We start from the raw sequence: 24,447 nt of genomic DNA on the forward strand, positions 1-24,447 counted from the left end.
TAGCACATTGTTTTTTAATAAACTAACATCGAACATCGTTTGTGATGAACGGGCGGACCAGGAACATCTGTATTAAATATATATTTATTGTTATACTGCCTTTGGAAAGAAAGCCCGCACATGAATGAACAGGTTTATAAGCCTTTAGCAGCGTCATGCTGAAGTGTGACAACAGGTCAGTCAGTGACTCTGCATTGCCTGTTTAACTGCAGCGGTTGCTTGTGACCAGTGGTGGCGGTATTGAGTATATATCTGTTTCTGTCTCATTTCCCTCCATGGTTTCTCCTCTCCCTGAGTAACTTGCCGTTTGGCTCACACTTCATTATACAGTCCCATATTCTCCCTCCATTAGGGCATCTCTCTGCCTTTTGGACGGAATAAATTTCCCACTGAAACCCAGGAGAAAAAAAAAAAAAAAAAAACTTTTAAAAGGGGAAGATGGACATGAAAAAGAGGATCCACTTAGAACTGAGAAACAGGACGCCGTCAGATGTAAGCTTTCTAAACCTTAGTTTGTTACTTTTTGCTTTCCTAGTGACCTGTGTAATACTAGTGACCACATGGGTTTAATTTTTTTTTTAAAATATTACATCAAAGATAATCAATCTCTTGGTGTTTAGCTTCCTGTGATAAGGCTACCGAGAGAAGGTGAATTGAAGCAGATACTAAGTTACGAAAGGCTTGCTTATACTGTATATAATAATACTGTTGCAGTCGTTTTTTTAACCGTTTCAGACCCCGTCTGTGTGGTTTGTATATAGTTTTTTTCAGTCTTTTATCGGATAGTAAATAAATTGTAACTTTTCTTTGCTGTTGGGGAGGTCTAATATTTTTTTTCTCTATGTATGGATAATCAGAAATGTGGATTTATTTTTATTTTTATAGACCTTGGTAGCCATGTTTGTAACAGCATGAAATGGGTCGCCCCTGGTTTATTACAAAGCAGTTTAAAAAAACAAACCTCAAATCTAATCTAAACAGCAATCGTCGGAGTTATGGTTTAGAAGTATGCGTGTTGACGAAATTAAATTGAGGAGAAAGGGTCATTTTTCAGGCGGTACAGTGAAATCTCCAATGTATCCAGAATTCAGAATATGAAACGGTATTTACATTTCCAAGCCCCCTTGCTGGTTTTGGATTTGAAACGAAGTTAAAGTTTAAAATCAATTCCAATGCCATTTGTTTTACTGGTTCAAGAACTGTTATTATCCATATTTTTTTTTGTGCACACTGTATATTTTTTTCCCCCCATAACTTTAATCTGATTACTTAGCTTTATAAAACATTAATTTATTGCTAAACAAATGTAACTTAAAAACAACTTATTTTTCCAGCAAGGTATTTCATTCCCGCCATGATGATGATGATGTAAAAGTCTTAATGCAAATACTTCGTTATTTGGAAATAAAAAGTACGACCTAAATATATTTATATAGCCTGTACTGTTAAATTGTATAGAATAAATAATATATTAGTACTGTACGTTTCTTGAGAAATGCCTACGCTATAGATGTGTCAAACACATCGACATTAAAAAACCAACACAAATGTATACTGTATAAATATATACATAAAAAATGACATACAGTAAAATCGTTTTGATATTTATTTGGTAAAAAGATAGTTTTAAAAAAAAAAGGTTATTCCGCTTCTTTTCCTGTGCTTGTCCAAAATCCGCGCTTAGTGTCTCAGGAATCGCCATGTTGTCACTCTGCCGTCTTTGGAGCTAAGAGAAAAGCAACTTTCTCCATCTTTGTCCAGTTAATTTCCGTTTAAACCTCCATTCTTAATTGTGTTTCTAAGCACTATAACGTTTTTTTTAGCCATAGCGTTAAAAAAAAGTATATTATTTTGAGCATTACTGGTTTTACAAAAACGTAAATATTATTTTTTTTAGAAAGGTGAAGTGATGGTTCTCCCTGCTGCTTCTTGTTACATCGACTGTGCGATGATGGCGGGCTCTTTCTCTCTGCGGCTCCACGGCAGCGGTGTGGCTCTTAAAAGGGCAATGGCTTAACATGGCACACAAATCATTGCTTTAGTCATTGCTGCACAAAGAGATGCATTTGCTTTAGTTTATTACTCCCTCGTGGCAAGCACGAAATAGGGCATGGATTGGCATAGTTCCTGGTTCTTTACAGTAAACAAAACTGAATATTTTAACTTAAGGGGTTTCGTCGTTCATGCTATTACAAATGTTTTTATACATTGCCGTCACCGAAGGTTTATAAATGATTAAAAAGAGAAAAAACAACCTCCAAAACAACTGTTTTGTGCAACATGGTTCCATTTACCAACTTTGGACATTTTCTCCATACTTCATCTCTCTTATATTCCACTCAAACTATGAATAAGCGCATTTCTTTGTCTGCTGTAGTAGTGTGCGAGTGCAGAATTAAGAAACAAGTTGGGCAGGCCAGGCCAGATATGCCTCTGCTGCTGGCTGTCCCCAGGCACATGGAAAAGCAACAATGCGAAAGACTAAACCCCCTTTCGCACTGGCATGCACTGCCTGGGTCAGGACCTGGTGTCATGCGGGTCGGCTACGTGATTTCACACTGCTTTTGATAAAGCAGAGTTGACCTGGGTGACAGACGCAAGTAAACAATGTGCGTATCAATGCCCCGGAAACAGCTTGTTACAGACGCTTCCATCCAAGCTTCTCTGGATTGAACAGACAGCCCAAATGTTAGTTTGAGCAAATGTTTCTTCTTCCCTGCTGTAATCTGGCTTATGCTGTGCCTCCATCAACAAAAATATGGCTGAACAGAAACGTTCCTTGCAGAGGTGAAACCTTTGTCGGCTTACAAACAGCAGTCATGCATTTTGTCTCGCTCTACCCGGGTCAGAGCGTGTCGACCCACATCCCAAGGTGGGTCGCTGCAACCCGAGTACGACCCAGGTGTGTGGTTTCAGACTATGCAGGATTGTGACCCAGGTAGCCAGAACCCGGGTCGAACTGGTGTAAGTGAAGTTTAAACCCAAAAACGAGTCTTAGAGACTTTTGACACCTTGTAGACTTTACAGTTTCACTGGTTTTTCGCAACATGACTACTCTATTTCCAAATACAAAGATTTTCAGACATTTCCAAGTAAATAGATCAATATTTTATGAAGTGCCAACATTAAAAAGCATGGTTTTAGTGTCTGTGGTTTTTATTTATTTATTTATTTATTTATTTATTTATTTATTTATTTATTTAACTGAATTTGTGTTGATTTAAATGGCCAGTATGATAGTGTGATGGTACTGAGACAATATTTCACAAAGGGAGCAGTACCAAGACTATAGGCTTAGCTATTTGTGTGGGAGTTTGTACTTGATTGGTGCCTAATTATAGTCTCCAGCAAGTTTGGCACAACTTCAGCAATGAACACATTACTAGGGGCAGCCTTGACTTCCTTTAAGCCATATTTTATAGCCCCTTAAGATGCATGATGGAGGTGGACTTGTAATTGGCAAAACTGCCATTATTGAAGCAAAAGTGGGGGTGGGGGGTGAATGGAAACGATAGCTGTAACACACACCCTCATGGTGAGAAAGTATCGGCATGGTAAAATGCCAGTTTTGATGGTTTTTGAGTTCCTCAGAATGTCAAAAGAAAATGTAATTCAACCAGAAAACAGAAGCACTCATTTTATAAATAGTTCAAATGTGATGAATGCAATCAATTGATTTTCTCATTCACTGTAGTTGTGGGGGCTGCTCTGAACCACGGAAAATAATTAATTTGCTTTTCTTTGGAGAGGGCTGGAAAACAAGCCAGCCATTTTCAACAGAACAATTTGTCTTAATGGTTGAAAGAGCGGTTTGAAATTGATACCACGTATGTAACATATAAATGCAGACTGACCCTTTTCCTTGATATTGCAGACTAAGGTGTGCTTATTGTGCTGTAGAAGCACCATTGATTTACAAACCTTGTTTGCTTAAGCCTACAGGCATAGAGAAAATACTTTTCCTTGCTGTAGACAGTAAGTACTTCACACAGCAGCAGCCGCGCAGCTTCTCTACTGCATTCTAGGCTTTCATGCAATTTAACCCAGAGAGCCAGCAGAAAAGAGAGATTGCTTCTAATTTGCAGAATGAATTGTGAATGAATTGGAGAAATAGGGCGTAGATTAATTTGTTTGATCACTTTTTTGTCAGAAAAGTTGGGGGCAGGGACCTGAGTTAAAATATTGCTTTAGATTAAGTAGGCCCTTCATTAATACTCTATACTGTTGTGTGTGTGTGTGTTTTTTTTTTTTTGAGGAGAAAATGTGAAACAATTCTCCAAGATCCACTGGAGCCACTGCCTGCTCCTTGGGTGCAAGCTACCCTTCATGAATTTGAAGCAAATAAATAATAACCAATGTTTTTTTTTTAATTTTATTTTATTTATTTTTAACAGTGAGCCTTGGGGAGGGTGCACTAGTGTAGACCGAGCTCCAGTGGGATTAGGAATGTATACAATACCCTACTGTTCTGTGAGAAGCTGAATCCATGGCTTTACCCCCTCAATAATGTCCACTATTCAGAAGACAAACACATTGGGAATTTGTGTGACCTTTGCAAAGGACCATGGGTCTTAACCCTCTGTGATATTTTGCATATTTAAATATGATAAACTATTATTTCAAAGTGCTTACTGGAATATTTCCCTCTGAACTTCCATATTATTTAATTTTCTATCTCTATTACCCCATTTATTACTGTCTCTTGGATATTTGGCATGCTTATTCATTTGATATTTGGCATGCGTGGTCATTTGTGTACTGGCCTCCTTAGAGCCTCCAGCTTGCTTAGGCTTTCTCAGAGACTGCCCCAAAGGTAATATACGCGGATGACTTCCCTCAACATACCGAATATCAGTGCAGACACTGTAATAAACAGTGATTTAGGAACACACATCATGGAGATAAATTATAAATATTATGCACAAAGTAGCCTATTCCTCTATGTTCATTCTGACATGCATTGTCTATTTGTCTTGCCAACAAGACTTTTTAGCAGTAACTCGTGTGTTTATTAAAACATAGAAAAAACTTCAAGGGTCAAGGGTAGATTCAATAAAAAATATAATACAGAACTTTATTATGACACAAATTATTGTGTTCTATGACACTATTTAATAAAATGGCCAGATATAGGACGCATCGGTTCACACTCATTTGGGGAAAAAAGGAAGCTCGTGTTACCATTTGACAAGACCTTAACTGAAAATGCATTGCATGCATGTGATAAAAATGTTTGCATCCACTTCAAAATCAGTAAACGGTTTCTCTTTTGTGGAGAATAACCAGCATTTAGACAGCATATTGATTTACAGTACAGTTTTGTAACCTGTTTTCCTGGTAGTTCCCTTAATATTGATTGTGACTGTTGAAAATGTTATATATATCTTGACTTTAATCAAAAAGATGAGTATGTTGCAACAGATACAAATCCAGGCTTTATACTGTATTGAATGTGAGGGTTGGCCTTGAACGATCCTATATTCTCACTCTGTTGCCATTCATGCAGAAATAACAATGTGGTTTACAACTGTCTTCATAGTATACGGTTTTAATGGTTTATATGCCAAAAAAAACTTAGAGATGGTAATTGCCGCCACAGTAGCAGATGTCTTTTTATATATTTTTCTGTGACAAAATGATCACATTCATAAATTCACTTTTAAATTATACAATATATATATATTATGCAAAGAAAACTGTCTGAAATAAGACACATTATACTAAGAAGCCTGTTTCTCTCCTTTGTGTTTTATATGGTGCAATATTATACCTTGTCAATTTAAGAATTGAGGGCTCTGTTGTGCTCACTAAACTGATTCCAATTGTGACCTTTGCTGGAGGTGAAAGGTTACTATGGCATTAACCAACTGTGCCACCCGGTCCTCCAAGACTAAATTGTTGTACAGTACTGTGTTTACAAGCCCATGAAGGGAAATGGACTGCTCTACACCAGTGAATCTAGTATTGCACACAAAAAAACAAAAGCTCACATGGCAGGAATAATCTGCTCTTTTGGACTAATTATTTTAAACCAACACTCATTTGAATTTCACTATAAGCCGTAATAGAAATGTGGAATTAAAATCAGTCTGACTTTCCAATCCAGATTCATTATTAAAGTGACTGTGCAGTTATTATTATTTATTTCTTAGCAAACGCCCTTACCCACGGTGACTTACAATTGTTACAAGATATCACATTATTTTTACATACAATTACCCATTTAAACAGTTGGGTTTTTACTGGAGCAATCTAGGTAAAGTACCTTGCTCAAGAGTACAGCAGCAGTGTCCCCCACCGGGGATTGAACCCACGACCCTCCGGTCAAGAGTCCAGAGCCCCTAACCACTACTCCACACTGCTCCCCACTCTGCAGCACAAAGCCATCCAATGCCTAGGTGTCATTGAATGCTGTTATCCTCTACAAAACACCTGAGGACTGAGGAGGCATTTCAAAGTAACTTTGATTTTCCAAAATGAAATTGTTATTACAGTATATTTACACTACCTTTGTATTTAAATGTTTTGCTGAGAGCTGCTTTTATAGGTTTGTTTAAGCTTGATTTTACTCGGGATGCTAGTGTTCTGCAAAGGTGGTGGGGATACCAATGTTATCCTATATCACAGTCAGAAAGGAAAGTGACTGAGCCCATGACGGTTCCCGAACCAGACCAATCAGTACAAGACAGATTTGCATGAGGTAATGTGCACAAGCCAATGAGGAACCCTGCCTGCTCCTCAAAACCAATCGTTGATATTGAGGGGAGGGGTTTTGACAGAGAAAATCTGCCAACTGTACAAACTAACCAACAAACCAACTAACATATACATTCTCTACCCACCCCACCCCCCAAAAAAAAAAAAAAAAAGTATGTTTGGTTGATGTTATGGAGAGTAGTTAAATGTCAGGCTGCATAGAATTCCCAGTGTGTAAGACTTTGACTGAAATGTACTGTGCATGCATGTATGTGCAGGGCAGGTTGTGCAGAACAGCAGTGCTTTGATGTTTAGCTGCTTTTTGTTTTTTGATAATATACAGTGCTACAAAAAATTCTACATGGAGGTTTGGATGTTGAATATATGACCGCTAGCTTGCTCCATGCGGTTCTTTTATAGTTTGGCTACAGTAAACTAATGTTCTTCAGCTTTGTGCTGAAGACAAGTTATTAGATTGTTAATTCTTCCAATGTTCCTAACACATCCACCTTCACTTGCTTTCTAAAACAATCAGGTTAGTCTCTTGGAAACAGCATCAATACAGCACCATTTTTATTTATTTATTTACAGTGCTGAGAGTAGTAGGCGTAGCCAGGCCTCCACAGCACATGTAATCATTTTCATAAGCAAATGGTCAACAGCCAAACTATCCACACATCCTCCACCTGACTGCATGTGCAGTGAGCAGTTGAAATAAGTCAGCCTGGAAAAGAGCCAGTCGGGAACAGGACACAAACAAGTTGCCTAAGATGATTGCATGAAAGCAGAACCCTTCTCTGCTCCTCACTATGTTACATGACTGCTTGCAAATTGTTACACAGAAGTTCTCTCTGTGAACTGCCTTGGCTTCAGAGTGGGAGGGATCTCAACAAACAGGTGGTCTCAGCTCCTTACTCCTTCAAGAAGTGAAAGGCTATTGTTCATTAAACCACTGCACCATCTGATGGCCTTGTTAAATATTACAGAGCTCAGGGTGTGGCCACTGGAGGCATGCCGATTTTTTCATAACAGATTTTGTATTCACATTGACACACATTCTTCCTGAAGTTTTTTTTCCATTGTGAGTTAAACGGGTATTGTGGTGTTTTTTTTTTCTTTCTCTTTTTCACCAGCAAATTCATGAGGTAGTTTGTATATTCTTCAAAATCAAACCGATTATTGAATACAGGTAGTAATAATAAACATGTAGTGTTTGTTTTTAATACCAAGTTGGCTTTGTGGGACATCTGGACAGACTCTTAAAAGGGAAATGTCTGAAGAATTCCAATGATGCCCTACTGCTTCTCTCCTCCAGTTCAATATCATACATTGGAAAAAGTAATAAATACTGAGATATGTTAATTCATTGAGAAGGCTGGAGCTGCAGAGTTGTTACACCTTATGCTGCATTCAAAATCAAATCTAAAAATGGAATTGAAACTGTAAACCTTTAGAAAGTGTAAAGGATGTGTTCTATTAAAAATAAAATGCATCCCAGTAGAGCTTGTAAAATATATTACAAAATGCTGACACTTAAGAAAAATACTAGAAACAACACAATTCAATTGATTTTAATGTAACAAAAACAGATTTTTAAAAGTTTAGATTAATTTAAAAAAAAAACATGTTCCCCAGAAAACCTAAAAAGGTTTAGCCCCTCTAGGTTGCCACTTACAGTACTATAATTTAAGCTCTTGTAGAAATAATACAAAGTAAAATACATTTTGGATTGTAATTCCCTCTGCTGTTTGTATAGCCATCAAATGGTGTGTATTTGAACTCGGATGTTTGATCTGAAGTGAAAAGGAGAACGGTTTCTGTGTTTTCACAAGCTTGCTCCTGACCCCTTGCAATTACCATTCCAGGAAGGCCACGGATTTGGTCCAGTTTTGTAAAGAGTTTGTGTTGCTCCTTGGAGTATTTGCTCAGTAAATCCTGAAAGATTAGAGCACACTCTTGTAGTTGCACAACAGAACACCATTCGGGGTGAATTCCACTGAAGGGGTCACAGCAAAGGTCACGTGCAGCAAGCATCTTTAAATCCCTGACGTCAAGAGGATACATGTGACCCCACCCCCTTTAATACCCAGTTAAACTTCCTGCAGAGAGACTAGTAAACCAACATTTTGCACCCAACTAAAGAAAAAAAAAATTCTAACAAGTAGATCTTCCAAGAAGTTTATTTCGGCTCACTGAAACTTTTGTTAATTTTAGTAGGCTTCTTATGCATGTTATTCCTCCCCCTGAGGATTGGTTGCAGAAAGTGTACTGACTTTAGCTTAAATCTGTACTGGGGATTCAATGGTAGTTCTAAAACATTGCATTCATACATGTGTGTTTTACATGTTTAACCAGTTTCAAGCTAAAATGCAGTGTATCAATTTTGCCCACCAGATATTGTGGTGTTTTATGGCAAGCAGTTTGACTACAGGGAAAGTAGATTAGTGGCAACAAAACATGCTTAATTCACTTACGAGTGTAACTAAATGCACCAAGAAAATAACACCAGAAAAACTCATCTGTTTACTACAGTGTGACTGTTAAAATAGTTTAAAATAGATACTGGACCGTATTAGATCAGTTGATCGTTCTTATCCATAATGCAGCAGAAGAGCACCGCATTCTAGATGCCTGGCTGCATAATTCCAAATAACATTGCATTTCACAAATTAGTTTGCTGCATTAATTTGAACTTTTAATGCGTGAACTTTTAATGTGTATGTATATGTAGCTTTTAAATGTAATCTACAGTGAATTGGGTGGACATTTAGTGCAAAATACTTATTTATTTATAATTTTTATTTTGTTTTGATAACTCTGTGTTAAGGTGCTTTAACCTGAGTCAGTTTCCTGCTAGAGATACATGTGTAAGCTCAATCGGCCAGTGAGCGCTAGCGCCATCTGGTGATCTGCCACTTTCAGAAGTTTCTTCTAGTTTTCTGGTAGTACACTGCAGCATGCTAGATGCTGCTGGTGCTAATGTAAAGACACTTTGGCTGATTTAGCCTACATGTCTATGATAGGCAGCAAGGACTGAAGAGCAGCTCCCAAACTCCATCAGAGCACATTAGCACACCTTATCAAAATATAAAATGCAATATTTGAATAATTGCAATAAGAACCACTACGAATTATGGCAAACATTGAAAGACGTCATTGACAAAGCAAAAATATGGAGATCAGTTGACATTCAAATCTGGATTTAGCCTTGGTCATGCCTTCCAGAAATCAGTCTCCCATTATTGCTCTACTTGTAGCCATATATAATGGCACCCAAGCAATGTATCCTATCTAACCTTTTGGACTTTGCAGTTAGTTTTGGTTGTATCTCTTACAGTGTAGAAGTATTATGAGACAGGTTTCATTAGTTGACCATTTTTTTGAGAAATTTTAACATACAGTGCAGGGTTTCATATATACCGGAGAAGATGAAGTCAGTACCTTAAACAGTTTCTGATACAAGGCAGCAGCCTCTTTATAACATTTCAGGCATTCAAGGGTTCACCAAATACAGTTGTTTACAGTTTTGAAGCCAGTATCTTGAAGTGTTTAGTCTTTACCATCCAGAAACCAAGAAGTCCCATTACCCTGTAATGGCGGTTATCTTGGGTCAGAGGTCAAAGTGAAGGTTGCCATTAGATTTCGTCTGTGAAATTATGGGCCTCTGAAATTGTCTTGAAGTAGCGAAGGTGGTGGCTTTCTAGGGCTGGGACAATGGATCGATGATCGAATCGGTCCAATAACCATCGATGGATCAAAACAAAATGAACATTGTGAAACCACGTGTCGTTTCATTTTAGTAGGACAAAATTAAATTATATAAAACTGTACTATAGTTCCCCGCCTTTGCTTTCTATTTCCTTCAACCCCCCCCCCCCCCCCCACACCCCCCACACCCCCCACACACCCCCCACACACATCTACACACAAACATTTTCTAGAATCAACCCGGGAACTGTCAAAAGCGTGAACAGAACAAACCCAATGAAATACCAGTACAGCTGCTACAGGATTAAAGCTTGCTCGGTTAAATTACTAACAATGCCGTCCGACGTTTGGAAGTTTTTTTCTAAAGATCAAAATGGAAAGGTAAAATGCAGCATTTGTGAAACTTTGCTGAGCTTCTCTGGTAATACCACAAACCTGCGGGACCATTTACTAAGGCTCCATCCAACAAAATATGACAATCTGAGTACAAAAAAACCAAAAGGAACTACCTACAGTGGCATTGCATTGTGGAAAGAAAATCGAGCCAAAAAGTGCCCTAGCAAAAGAAATAACAGACCTGATAGTGGATGTTGTTACACAAGATGTTAGACCCGTTAACATCGTGGAAGGAGCTGCATTTAAAAATCAGATAGCGAATCTTGCTCCGGGCTACGCAATGCCCTGTCGAAACATTTGCAGAGCAATGCCTTTACTTACGCATGTAAACGATCATACTGGGGCACTTTTTAATGGCGTGGCAAGTGTGCGCTGTGCAGAGCACAATATAAACCTATGCATTCAGAACAGTTTGGAGGATATTCCAGCCGTACACACATTAGTGGCAACAGCAAGAAGACTGGTTGCAGATTTAAAAAAACAAAAAAAATAAAACAAGCTGGCAACGAGTAAATAGAAAACATAACAGAAATGCTGAACATAGTAAAGGCGCCACCTAAGTTAATACAGGATGTGCAAACAAGAAGGAACACAGTATATTATGTTTTGAACGTCTGCTTGAGTTGAAGTGGCCAGTAATTGCAGTTTTGTCAAACCCTGATTTGACAAAAGTCTGATGCCGCTACTTTAGATCGAACTACTTAGCCGTGGAAGCTAATGGCCAAGGTACCCCCTCTACTTTATCCATTCGAATTAGCTACAGCACTGTTAAGCGCAGAGAAAAACACTACAGCTAGTTCCATGTACCCAGTTGCAACAGGGATAAAATACAGACTGAGCGAAGTTCCCCTTGAAGCTTGTGAAGGGGATCACAACACCTGCTTTGCTAAGTCCAAATGCACACATTCTGCGAGAAAATTACTGTGTAATTTATCACAGCGTTTTCATGTACATCAACTGAATGACCCAGGCGACGAGGTTATGCCACTGCTTTTTGCATCATTCCTTGATCCCCGATTTTGCAATTTGGATTTCCTATCAGAACAAGCCAAAGCCACTGTAGTTGAAGCAATGCTTTCCAGACTAGTCAGGCTAACGGACAGCAGTCCCACTAACGACACGAACTGTGCCACTACAACTACGACTTGCCAGTTAAAAAGAAAACAAAGACAGAACAAGCATTTACATTGTTATTTCGTGGATGGCAGCAACCAGAGATGACCTCCAAGGAAAGCCTAATCAGACAAGAAGTGATGACATATACCTCAGAAACGAAGATCCACTGCTGTGGTGGAAAAATAACCAGACACGCTTTCCAAAACTAGCAACCTTGGCAATGAACATGTTAAGTATCCCAGCAACATCTGCCCCAAGTGAGTGGGTGTTCAGCAAGGCCAGGATAATAGTTAACAAATTCCGTTCTTCTTTGAAACCAGAGAATGTGGATGCCATCATTTTTCTCAACAAAAACAAAAAGTAAATTTGGACTTGTGAATAGTTCAATTAGTTCAAGTTGAATTGGCTGGTGTTCCCACTTCGTTGGATTTTGTTGCAAAGGATTTTTTTCTAACCAGTTGCTGTCAGTCAAGACATCTTAGGTGAAAAATATTTTAATAATTTTAACCATTTGTGAGAATGAGAAACTCGCTGGGTATCGTTTGATTTATATTCGAACATAGGAAATGTCTAAGGTTTATTTTACTCTTAAATTAGAAAGAGATAAACTGCAGAAATGTTTTGTTTTGGTGCTTGCATCCGATATCTGAAAACGTGTGATTTGTTTATTCTCTAATATCGTATGTTTTGCGTTATGGAAGAAAGTGATGCATCGATGTATCGCCTTTTTAAGAAAACAATGCTTCGATGGTAGAAAAGCCACCATCGTCCCAGCCCTATGGATTTCCAGACTCATACAAGCTAAAGTGGTTGCCATGACACAATCACATGTTTCTGTCCATATCGTTTACACTGTCTCCTGTCTTTTTTTGCAATGCAGGTACGAGAACTGGTCCTGGACAACTGCAGGTCGAACGAAGGCAAAATTGAAGGCCTAACAGCGGAGTTTGTGAACCTCGAATTCCTCAGCTTAATAAACGTTGGCTTAATCTCTGTTTCAAACCTCCCAAAACTCTCCAAATTGAAAAAGGTAAGCCAAGTGTCATGTCCTAGGATTTTTTTTTAGCCAAAAGTCTAAACCTGCAAGTGCGTTTGTGTGTGCATGGACTGCTTTTGTTTGTCATGCGCATACTGCTGCATCGTAGAGGAGGTTATTTTATTCTGTGACAATATAACTCAGCAGAAACCGATCGCCTTTTTGTGATGGGATTTGTTTTCCTGGTTCTGTGACAGCAGTATAAATATAGCCAAGGAGCGGAATTTTAAAAAAAAATGAACTGATGTACAGCCAGATCCCTTTTGGTTTTTAACACCAATAGAACTCGTACACTATCTGTCAGCTACTGACTCCTAATCCCTTTGACACTCTTTCTGCAGAACACTAAGTGTGTGTTTTTAATTTAGTGCTATGACACTACAGCTGAGCTGACATTTAGTTATTTGAACTTTGCTTAAAATGTACTATGTCACCATTTTAAAAGCAGTGAATTAGTAAAGGGTCCATAGTATAGTACATGTGCAGTGTATTGTCAGCCTAAGCCTAACCATGGGTTTGTGCAAGATCACGGTTTAGTTAGTGTATGTTATGAATTGCAGGGAGTGAATGCTTGTTAGCTCAGGCAAGCATTGTTAAATTAGTCATTTATTCCGCCTGTCTGCTTGGGATCCTGTTATCGGTGATATTTTTGTATTTTCACTCTGCAATTAAGCCTCGCAATGCACAGTATAGTTGAGTTATTTACTTTAAGCTGCATCCACACTGGACGCAAGCGATGTAAGCAAATAATTTAGAAGTCACTGCAGTCAAATGGGAGTATCCACACCAGCAATGAACAACATCGCTTTGAGAATTTTGCGTCGCTAAAATAGAACCTGTTTTGTTTTTTTCTTCGCGCGACTGGAATGAAACTGACCAATCAGAAGCAAAGTTAACACCCTTGAAACACGTCAAACACACGCCTCAGAGGACAGTGTGTGTTCGTCTTCGCCGCTCCTGAGTCAGCGCAGCGGTGGTAATGACACAAAAAAGGTCCCACATTCACACAACTTGAACATGTGACCTAATTTTAAGCTATGGCTTTTTTTTTTGGTTTGTTTGTTTGCTTTTATGATCAATAACGTTTTGTTCACTAAATTGTTACGTGGCACAAATCTGTGATAAGAAGAATGTCTTTAAATATCCACAAACAAACGAAATATTATCGAACTATTCTATACGTTGTAAAACAAAGCCAGCAACACGTTTGTATTCTATGTGACACATTATCCTCCTGCTCACTGGTAAATCCATCTATGTGAGCAGGAGGATGATGGGAGATGTAGTTCTGAGAGGTCCATGCGGGTACATGGGAAGCCATCTTGAGGCAGGGAATGCAATTTAAAAGTTTAAAAAAGTGGTCAAAATGTAAAAAGAAAATTAAAGCAATACACACACCTTACATAAACAGTTGTAGCAACACATGGGAACATGTAACACAATAAAATAAAGGTCCTTATGTACCCTTTGAAGTCTGTTTTGGTAAGAACACTAAGTTCAAGTATTTAATGCAACTTAAACACTTTCTCTTTTTCAGCTGGAACTCAGTGACAACAGAATTTCTGGTGCCCTTGATGTGTTAGCAGAGAAACTCCCAAACCTTACACATCTAAACCTCAGTGGAAACAAACTGAAAGACATCAGCACGTTGGAACCTTTGGTACGTGTTCATTAAGCAGATAGGGCGATTTACATTCAGGTCTTGTGTCGGCTGGGATCGAGAGGTAGCAGGGCTGTCCGTGAGAAAAATAATTCAGGGTTTTATTTTAAATTGTGGAATAGCAATGATCTTTCATGTAATCCTAGCGTATATCTAAGAGAAAACATCTGCTTCGGAACCATTTTGGCTTAAAATTAGAATAGAACTGTTGCCGTAGCGATGGAAAGCTTCACGCTGTACACTACCTGACAGCTACTGAGGCTCTCCTGCCTCCCTACTCCCATTCACAATCTCACTTTACTGTCTCCTTGCTTTCAGAAAAAGCTAGACAGCCTGAAGAGTCTGGACCTGTTTAACTGTGAAGTGACGAACTTGAATGACTACCGCGAGAGTGTCTTCAAGCTGCTGCCCCGGCTCACGTACTTGGACGGCTACGACCTGGAGGACAAAGAGGCCTCCGACTCGGACGGGGAGGTCGATGGCGTGGACGAGGACGACGACGAAGGTGAGAGAGAAGAGGAGGAATAAACAGGAAAACTGCATGGTTCAAAATAACAGGCAGGGCTCAATATGAGTCACTTAAACGTTTTGCAAAGCACAGTTGTAGTACTGAATTATACACAAACAAAAAAATGTATTCAACAAAACCAGAGGACATTGAGAAAGCATTCTAGTCGTGGTGAATGTGTGTTTAATTTAAGTGGTTAAAAAGTGTTATCCCCTGCAGGGGAAGCATATTCCCAGTGAATGGGGCATATACTGTAGTGGAGGCACCAGTATATGTATTTAGTGATCCACTTGTCCAATTGGGATTAAACTTTATAACATCACTCTAACACAAGTTATTGAGTATCAGGATTTGTGGATATAATATAGGCATAGTTGTCTGTACGTACTTAGCTGTCTGTATGTCATACTTTCATTCAGATGTACTTGGGTGGTCCACTTTGTTACTGTTTGCTGTAATTGTTTAATTACACCCTTGGTGGCAGGGATGCATGTCACTGACACTGTACAGTACGTATTGAGTTTTTGCAAAGCAAAATGATAGCACTAAAGATACAGATAAGAAATAAATTCAACAATACTAAATTGAACAGGTTTTTTTTTTTTTTCTATATGTAACATAACTATGTCCTTCTCTCCAAGATTAGGACATGCTGTGAATGCTTGAACCATGTTCAATTTGTTGAGAAACTGAAAAGCTTCTTTTAACCTAACAGTGAGAGTTTTTAAAATTTCCCTTGCATCTTCAGAAGCTCTCATACTTCATAGGGTCTGGGGTGTTTGTGTAGGTTTACAACAATCCAGTACCTTTGGGGGAACACATGCACTATGATGACAAATTAACATTTCCCAAACCACCTAGAGGTGCTGCTTAAACTAAACGATGTGTGTGAAAATCTCCAAACAAGCTGAACTTTCTCAAGAATTCTAGTGAAAGTGGTTGCACCGTACTCAAAAGACACATTTTTTCAAAAGCACAAAAACAGAAAAAAGCATCAAAACTGTTCAATTCATGACTGACATTGAGACTTTACAACTGAGCACAAGCAAAATCATTTTGGTGTCTTGCCAGAATGGAACTGCTCTCCAAGCTGTTCACAAACACTAACTTTGCACACTAAATTATTTTAACAAAAAATGCATCTATTTAGGTGGGATACCCTAACAGTTTGTACACATAAACAACCTAATGAATGTCAGTTGAATATGGAGTCTTAAACAAACAAATGGAGAAATGTGTTTTTAATTGCAAAACTGCAATGGCTCGCGACCCATACCACAACTGCCTAGCATTTTAAACGTGAGCCCTCACTGGTATGCCCCAGTGAATACAGCTGTTCTATGCACCACAAGCTACAAAGATGCACCTGAACGGAATCTAGCTATCTTTTTGCATTAGCCAACTAAGCAATTTTATACTTTTAAACAATATATTTATTTATCTTTTGTAGAATAAAAAATGAAATGCAGTAAACTATTTTAAACGTTCAGTAATGAAATTGATGGAAGGAAGCTGGCTCCCCTGCATTCCTGGTACACAAAACTAGTGTAGTGAGCGATCTCCCAGAGCAAGCATAACTGTACTAAAGCTCTTTTCTAGGCAGGGTTTTGAGTGAGTTTTCTGCTATTTGGTCCATCAGTGCTTGCCCACAAATCCATTGTGATTTTAATTTTTCTTTTGTAACTGTACCAACACCACTGTGTCTGTTCCCACCTGAGCAGAAGACGAGGATGAGGACGGAGAGGATTTTGATGAAGAGGATGACGAAGACGATGACGATGAAGATGAGGAAGTAGAAAGGGAGGAGGATGATGAAGAAGTCAGCGGGGAAGAGGAGGTAAAGACACCGGTCCTTTTAGTGCTGGAGCATACATGCATTGATACTCTCAAAAGGAAAGCAAGCATAGTTTAATTTAAGGGTTAGGGCTTCGTTGTTTGTAGTTTATCTCAGTGTTTTGAATATTTCAACCCTAAAAGCTGTACTTGAGTCAATCTTGTATCTTGTCTTATTCATTCAGTTGTCTGTTTGTTCAGCTGTCTTCTCCCTGGCAAGTTCATCTGGTTAATGTTTATACAGGACGACCCTCTGTGATGCATCAGCTTGTTCAGAGGTTCCCTGTTGGATACTATAATACAATCAAACACATAACAAATCACCCTGGAACTGTTTATAAAGTTTAGCTCTCCTGTGCTGCTTTCAGTGTTGAATGTTGGGAGGATAGGCCCTCCGTACAGGTACAGGGGACTCTCGATTTTTAATATCACAAACTCACAAATCAAATTGCTTCAGCAGTCTTGCGCTGCTGATTTTGGGCAGCCTCTTGAGAAACTGCACTTTTTCAGCTTTGAGAGAGATTTGTGTTCTTCTGTTTTGTGCTCTGCATGCTTGACTATGGAGTAGCTCCTTCAGATATTTTTAGCAGTTATGGTAGTAATTTGTTTTTTGAATGGGATGGCATTATGATCCAATAAAATGTGTACTTTTTTTAAAAATGTTTTTTTATTGTAATCCATGATTTATTTGATAACAACCACACTAACCACTTGTGGTAACCGCATTTTCAAGTGCAGGTTTTGTTAGAGTTGCCAGAGAAACTGCAGTTTCCTAGTAAAGTTTTTGAACGCCGCAGCCCAACAGATACACACTTCACCTATGGAATCCTTGGTATCCTTGGAATCTTGGCATCCCACATGCAAAGAACTGAAGGGCTTTAAAATATTTAAGTAGTTTGTTTCATGAGCTTTGATGGAAAAAAAATAATCCTACAGCATTTCCTGCAAAGCTGTATCATAATAAAGGTGCCCTTTGAAAGAATATGCAACTGATCAATCCACATAGATGAAATGATCCATCAGGGTGTGTAGAAAGGCAGTCTGTGGAATAATTTGGTAAACCAAGGATTAGAAGAATTAAAACTCCACTGGGGATACTGGAGCCTATTGGTTTTACTGTGTTTTTACAGCCAGTGTTATTATTCTGTTCCTCCTCCAATGCGAACAATTGGCAGTGATATGCTCTGCCATATATCTTGCAAAATACTGTATGTGGCTCCTGCTGCTGAGCTGCTTGTGGCTGGCGTTTTGTATTGGAACTGTTTGTTCCTGGTTTGTTTCAAACTATTACAAACTGATTTTAATACAAAATGCATACAAGAAACAATGACAAATTTATATTTTCTGGCTATGCATAATCTTTACATGCGAGTATTATCCCAGTAGTATCAAACTCGTCAAAGTTAGGTGGACTCCAGTCCTTAATTTAACCTTCAGAGTTGCTTTATAAAGTGTTGTAACAGTGTACTTTTTTTTTTCACAAAAATGGTGCTTCTGGACAGCTGTAATAAAAGGGAGGCCATTGTATTTGTTATGTCCCACCAATTGCTCTGGAATGAGAAGCAGAAGTTGTGTAAGAATCCCTTAACATTGTAATCTCAAGGTCTGTGCAAGGACCTTTTTTAAAGACTTCAGGGATGCACAGCTGGCGCTTTACAATTAAAAAAAACCTGAAAAAATTACCCATCTCCACTGTACTGCTTGCCAAAAGAGATTAACAAAACCAAAGGATTTTTTTTTCGTTTCTTTTAAACGTATTTATGTAGTGTGAGAGTCCAGGGAAAGATTAGAGGGTAGATGTATAGGATCGTGAATAACACATAGCTTGTGCCCTCTATAACAAGTACACAGGAAAATATGTAGTCCTGCGAGTTTTAAAGTAGGTAGCAGGACTACAGTCCCCAGAATGCCCGGGGGTTGGTAAACATGGCTAACCAGAAAGAAACAGTTTCTTAATGAGGTGCACCTGTCAATAATTAAGGACAGTGGAAAAGATCCCGAAAGTGAGGGAACGCTATCTATACAGACTGCAAAACTAATTAAAGCCAATACAAAAATAATACGAACTGTATGGGGGTGGAAGATAATAAGTGAAAGCCCTTGACTGTTGGAGTTCAGTCAAAGCCTGTCCTGTTGACTGGAGCTTACACCCATTCTAAAGTAACTTTAGTATCTCTCGCAGCATTCCATGAAGTGAACCTATTCCTCTGGTCAATGTTGGAATTGTATCCTTTATTTCTATAATGGCTTGGCACTACCACCTGCTGTGAACTTGCAGTACTACACCTGTCCCATAAACATTAAGCAATACAGTTCTATAACATGTACAGACAACTTTAAAAAGATAGGGCTGTCACTCGATTAAAAATTGATCGTTAATTTATTTGCATTAATCTGTAGATTAATCGGTGCACATTTTTAAAAAAGGGAATGACCTTACAGCGACTGTCCTGCATAGTAATAATTACAAAATTAATAATCTAAAACAAAAATAAGCCCAATGGGAATTTGGTCTTTTTTTAAAACCATTTTTATTTGTTTTTATTTTAATAAATGTAACAAATGTTACCTTTCCGTCCTATTACCCTAATAAAACAGATTTAGGGACCTGATAACTGATAATTGGTCACACAAATACCACTGGCCAGAGCAGCACAGTTTAACGCGTACTGTTTAACCACTCTGGAGTAACTCCTAAACAGCAAAATTATTAGGAATGCACAAACAAGGAAACAAAAAACACTGAGAGGTTTATAACTAAATCAACAGTTTATTATGTTTGTCAGGATAAATGTGCCACGCTGGATTTTATCACAGCTGGTTACAATGCACACGAGTAACTTTGCAGACACATGTTTGGCAATCCTTTAAATCAACGTAGATAAATATTCCAGTTCCAAAGACGTATATACATCCGTAGCACACTACCAGCAATCCTTGTACAAAACAAGACAACAATTATGATTTTTACACAACTTTAACCCCTTTTTATACAAGCTTAAAACTACAGTATCCTTCCACTCCCGGGGAGAGAGAGAGCGCTTCAGATCTGCCCTGCGTTCAATAGCAGAGCGCTCTCTCGTGGTGCCCCGCACAGTGTGTTAGGGTTAACCCCGCACAGTGAGTTAGGGTTAACCCCGCACAGTGAGTTAGGGTTAACCCCGCACAGTGTGTTAGGGTTAACCCCGCACAGTGAGTTAGGGTTAACCTCGCACAGTGTGTTAGGTTTAATCCCGCGCAGTGTGTTAGGGTTAACCCCGCACAGTGAGTTAGGGTTAACCTCGCACAGTGTGTTAGGTTTAATCCCGCGCAGTGTGTTAGGGTTAACCCCGCACAGTGAGTTAGGGTTAACCCCGCACAGTGTGTTAGGTTTAATCCCGCGCAGTGTGTTAGGGTTAACCCCGCACAGTGAGTTAGGGTTAACCTTGCACAGTGAGTTAGGGTTAACCTCGCACAGTGAGTTAGGGTTAACCCCGCACAGTGAGTTAGGGTTAACCCCGCACAGTGTGTTAGGGTTAACCCCGCACAGTGAGTTAGGGTTAACCTCGCACAGTGTGTTAGGTTTAATCCCGCGCAGTGTGTTAGGGTTAACCCCGCACAGTGAGTTAGGGTTAACCCCGCACAGTGTGTTAGGTTTAATCCCGCGCAGTGTGTTAGGGTTAACCCCGCACAGTGAGTTAGGGTTAACCTCGCACAGTGAGTTAGGGTTAACCTCGCACAGTGAGTTAGGGTTAACCTCGCACAGTGAGTTAGGGTTAACCTCGCACAGTGAGTTAGGGTTAACCTCGCACAGTGAGTTAGGGTTAACCCCGCACAGTGAGTTAGGGTTAACCCCGCACAGTGTGTTAGGGTTAACCCCGCACAGTGTGTTAGGGTTAACCCCGCACAGTGAGTTAGGGTTAACCCCGCACAGTGGGTTAGGGTTAACCCCGCACAGTGGGTTAGGGTTAACCCCGCACAGTGGGTTAGCAGTTATTGAACGGTCTGTTAGGAGCGAGCAGTTTCTCAATAACAGGCAAAACATTGCTGTGTATTCAAACAGTTACATTAAGCAAGTTTTGACATTTTTGTATTTTTGTATTTTTTTGGTTTAGCATCTTGAGGCGCCAGTTATTTGTCAAGTTATAAATAGTCCATGTTTTCCTTTTTTTAATACAATCATCAAAAAACAAACAAACAAAACAATCAGTTTTAATATTTGAAAAAATCAATTTGCAGCCTCCTGATAATGCAGGTTGGCCATTTTGGACCTCCAGCGAGGCAGCTCTGAGCTTGACTCGCTACTGTTAGGAAGCGCTCTCGGCATGCAGGTTGTTCAATATGTTGACTCAGAAATGTCTTCATCTAGACAATGTGGGGAAGCTATAAAAAAGGCCAACAAGATGCTCGGATATATTGTGAGAAGTGTTGAATTTAAATCAAGGGAAGTAATGTTAAAACTCTACAATGCATTAGTAAGACCTCACCTAGAATATTGTGTTCAGTTCTGGTCACCTCGTTACAAAAAGGATATTGCTGCTCTAGAAAGAGTACAAAGAAGAGCAACCAGAATTATCCCGGGTTTAAAAGGCATGCCGTATGCAGACAGGCTAAAAGAATTGAATCCAATCAGTCTTGAACAAAGAAGACTACGCAGTGATCTGATTCAAACATTCAAAATCCTAAAAGGTATAGACAATGTCGACCCAGGGGACTTTTTTGACCTGAAAAAAGAAACAAGGACCAGGGGTCACAAATGGAGATTAGATAAAGGGGCATTCAGAACAGAAAATAGGAGGCACTTTTTTTACACAGAGAATTGTGAAGGTCTGGAACCATCTCCCCAGTAATGTTGTTGAAGCTGACACCCTGGGATCCTTCAAGAAGCTGCTTGATGAGATTCTGGGATCAATAAGCTACTAACAACCAAACAAGCAAGATGGGCCGAATGGCCTCCTCTAGTTTGTAAACTTTCCTATGTTCTTATGTTCTTAATAGAAAGCACCACGTAACACTCTGGAGAGCTCTGCCTATTGACCGCACCCCTGCACTTCCCTAAATAGCAGCACGCATTTCTCTCTCTACGCAGAATGCTCTTTTAATGCATGATTAAATTGTAAAAAAAATAATAATCTGCGATCAAATCTTCAGTTGATTAATCGGAACAGCCCTAATATATGTCTACCTTTACTTGTAAGCCTGTGTTTTTTATATTACATTGCTTCAATGACCATGGAATTGACTCTTGTCTCTTTGAATAAGCTTTAAAAAAAAATACAATGATCCAATGTTTAATTATTGTTTGGTGTTTGTAAATGTAAGGGCACACAGAAGTTAATATCCAATCTTAGTGCAAAATTCAGTAGAGAAAGTAGTAAAATGGCTACCAAGAAGTGGGACGTCCGTGGCTGTTGCTGTTGCACAGGCTCCATAGCACTCTTTTTTCCTCTTTGCAGGAGGAAGATGGACAGGATGGAGAGGTTGATGACGAAGATGACGAGGAGGAGGAGGAGGAGGAGGAGGAAGATGAAGGTGGGGTCATTTGTTTTGATTTGAATGAAATTAGATTTGAGTCATAAGGCATCCCAGGCTGCAAGTTACCATGTCTCACCTGTAAGGGTAATGCTCTCTATTTCTGAATTCCTAACAAATAAATTAAATACTGCAATTTTCCTGACAACTTAAATAACATTTAAGCAACAAAGTTTGTAATAAAACCACCCAAATAGGTGTGTACTCCCCCCCCCTGTGTATCAGGTTTTTTTATTCTCAGTAGTTCAATATCGATGCATCCATTTCAGATTTTTCTATTTCAGATGAGGAGGGCGGTAAAGGTGAAAAGAGAAAGCGAGAGCCTGAGGATGAAGATGATGAAGATGATGATGATGATGAGGATGATTAATGGAAGCCATACCCTCGCCCCCACACCTTACAGATACACACACACAAACACACACACACCTCTGCCCTCCTGTATTTCCACTCACTCCACCCCAAAGATGTCCCTAAAAGGACTGGTTAGTTTTGGTTGAGCTGACCTGTGGTTATGTGACTGTAGAGCATGTGCCTAGCACCATACTACAGATTTGACACACCAGCCCCAGGCCTTCTGCCTCATGAAGGAGTTTTAAGAGCTGTGTTCCTTTCAACATTTCACATTTCTACCATCCGTCCCTTGTACAAATCCACAAGAGGACTTTGGGTATATCCAGTATGGGTCAGTGCTTTTAATATTGTGTTGGGGGCTCTTTGGGTATTTTTTTTTATTTTTCTCTTCTCCTCTTCTTTCTCAGTAAGACTATTTCTGTAGCAGCAACAAGAACAGAGGCTGTGATTGGTGGTTTTGATTGCTACGTTTTTCAACAAAAAAAAGTTATAGCAACATTTTTACTTTATGTAAGTCAAAAGAAAAAAACTTTGTAAATAAAATCTTAACATTTTGTTTTTGTTCTCCCTGCCTTGCATTTTTTTTATTTTTTTTTGTAATTTCAGTGTTTCTATTCACTCATCCTACCTGTGCTGTTTCTAGACTTCTAGGATATTACGTAAACTGTCATTTGCGTCATTTACAACTGTGGTGGGGTGTGGGGAGTGTAACAAGAAGCAGCACACAAGTCCAGTAGTTCAGTGCAACACAAGTGATTTATAGTGCTGGCACACGTATTTACAGTATAGTGGTGGAGACAGTGACACAGTGAAGCACAGGTAATTATAATACCTTCTTTCCCTTGCTGTTCAGGGTTGGTTTCGCTCCTTGTCCATGCGCCGAACGCCCTTGGTTTGTGTGTCCTCGACAGCGTTCAATCCTCCTGGGAAAGGCAGTGTTCATTAGTCAAAAACAATCTGTGGTTTGTTTACTTTTGGTATTCTGTGTCAGTCACTCCTGCACCAAACTCCCTGACCCAAACAGACTCAACTGCACAGTTCCCTTATATGTACCAAGCCCCGCCCCGTTAATCTGCCCCAGCCAATCGCTACTTGGTCAGCTGTTGCTGAAACAGGAAGTACGCCTGTGTAGCTGACCTCCCCAAGATGGCTGTCTCAACTGGACTCTATACCTGTTGTATGCATCATCTTGTTGAGGTCACGTCCGTTGGTCGGGAGGCCAGTTTTTCCACCCTCCATATTTCTTCACTGTGTCACAATTTTTAATTTTTTGTTTATTTACATACCAAATTGTTGCCTTTGTGTTCGAGGCAAAACAATACAACACACAACACAAATATATATTTTTTTAATTTAACAGAAAATAGGTATGGTACAGAAGTAGAAAAGACGGTTAATATCAGAATAGCATAAATCAGCACATCAAGTTTAGCAATCAGTAATATTCAGTTAATATCTCTGCTAAAGTGTAAATATCAGTTGTGTGTAAAAGCAAGTATTCATCAACTGTCTTTAATTTGTCTTTCTGTAAGAATTGGTACTATCCTTAAATCGGTAAATATATAATAATATTAATATGCAAGTAGGATAACTGAGTAAATATGAGTCGGTAAATACCAAAATAGAATC

General features: G+C 39.1%; 1 protein-coding gene across 2 annotated transcripts; it reads left to right on the forward strand.

Annotated features, from left to right (window-relative positions):
* Nucleotides 1-263: 263 nt before the first annotated feature.
* On the forward strand, nt 264-23,374 carry LOC117420660 (acidic leucine-rich nuclear phosphoprotein 32 family member B-like). Of its 2 annotated transcripts, none has more exons than XM_059028921.1 (7): nt 264-492; nt 12,797-12,946; nt 14,490-14,612; nt 14,931-15,117; nt 16,842-16,957; nt 22,389-22,464; nt 22,734-23,374. In XM_059028921.1, the coding sequence occupies exons 1-7, from the start codon at nt 439-441 to the stop codon at nt 22,832-22,834; spliced, it is 807 nt and encodes a 268-aa protein (XP_058884904.1). In that variant the 5' UTR covers nt 264-438; the 3' UTR covers nt 22,835-23,374. The 2 variants fall into 2 exon arrangements, with proteins under 2 accessions (XP_058884904.1, XP_033890071.1); XM_034034180.3 differs by having other exon boundaries at nt 265-492; nt 22,749-23,374.
* The last annotated feature ends 1,073 nt before the right edge of the window (nt 23,375-24,447 follow it).

This window comes from Acipenser ruthenus, chromosome 1, assembly GCF_902713425.1.
Source record: "Acipenser ruthenus chromosome 1, fAciRut3.2 maternal haplotype, whole genome shotgun sequence".
In the NCBI taxonomy this organism is placed as follows: Eukaryota; Metazoa; Chordata; class Actinopteri; order Acipenseriformes; family Acipenseridae; genus Acipenser; species Acipenser ruthenus.

Bases quoted from the DNA above. Each gene is read 5' to 3' on its own strand.
- LOC117420660 (XM_059028921.1), top strand. From the start codon at position 439: ATGGACATGAAAAAGAGGATCCACTTAGAACTGAGAAACAGGACGCCG. The intron at 12,947-14,489 runs GTAAGCCAAGTG...TCTCTTTTTCAG, and splicing joins AACTCTCCAAATTGAAAAAG to CTGGAACTCAGTGACAACAG. The intron at 22,465-22,733 runs GTGGGGTCATTT...CATCCATTTCAG, and splicing joins GGAGGAGGAGGAAGATGAAG to ATTTTTCTATTTCAGATGAG.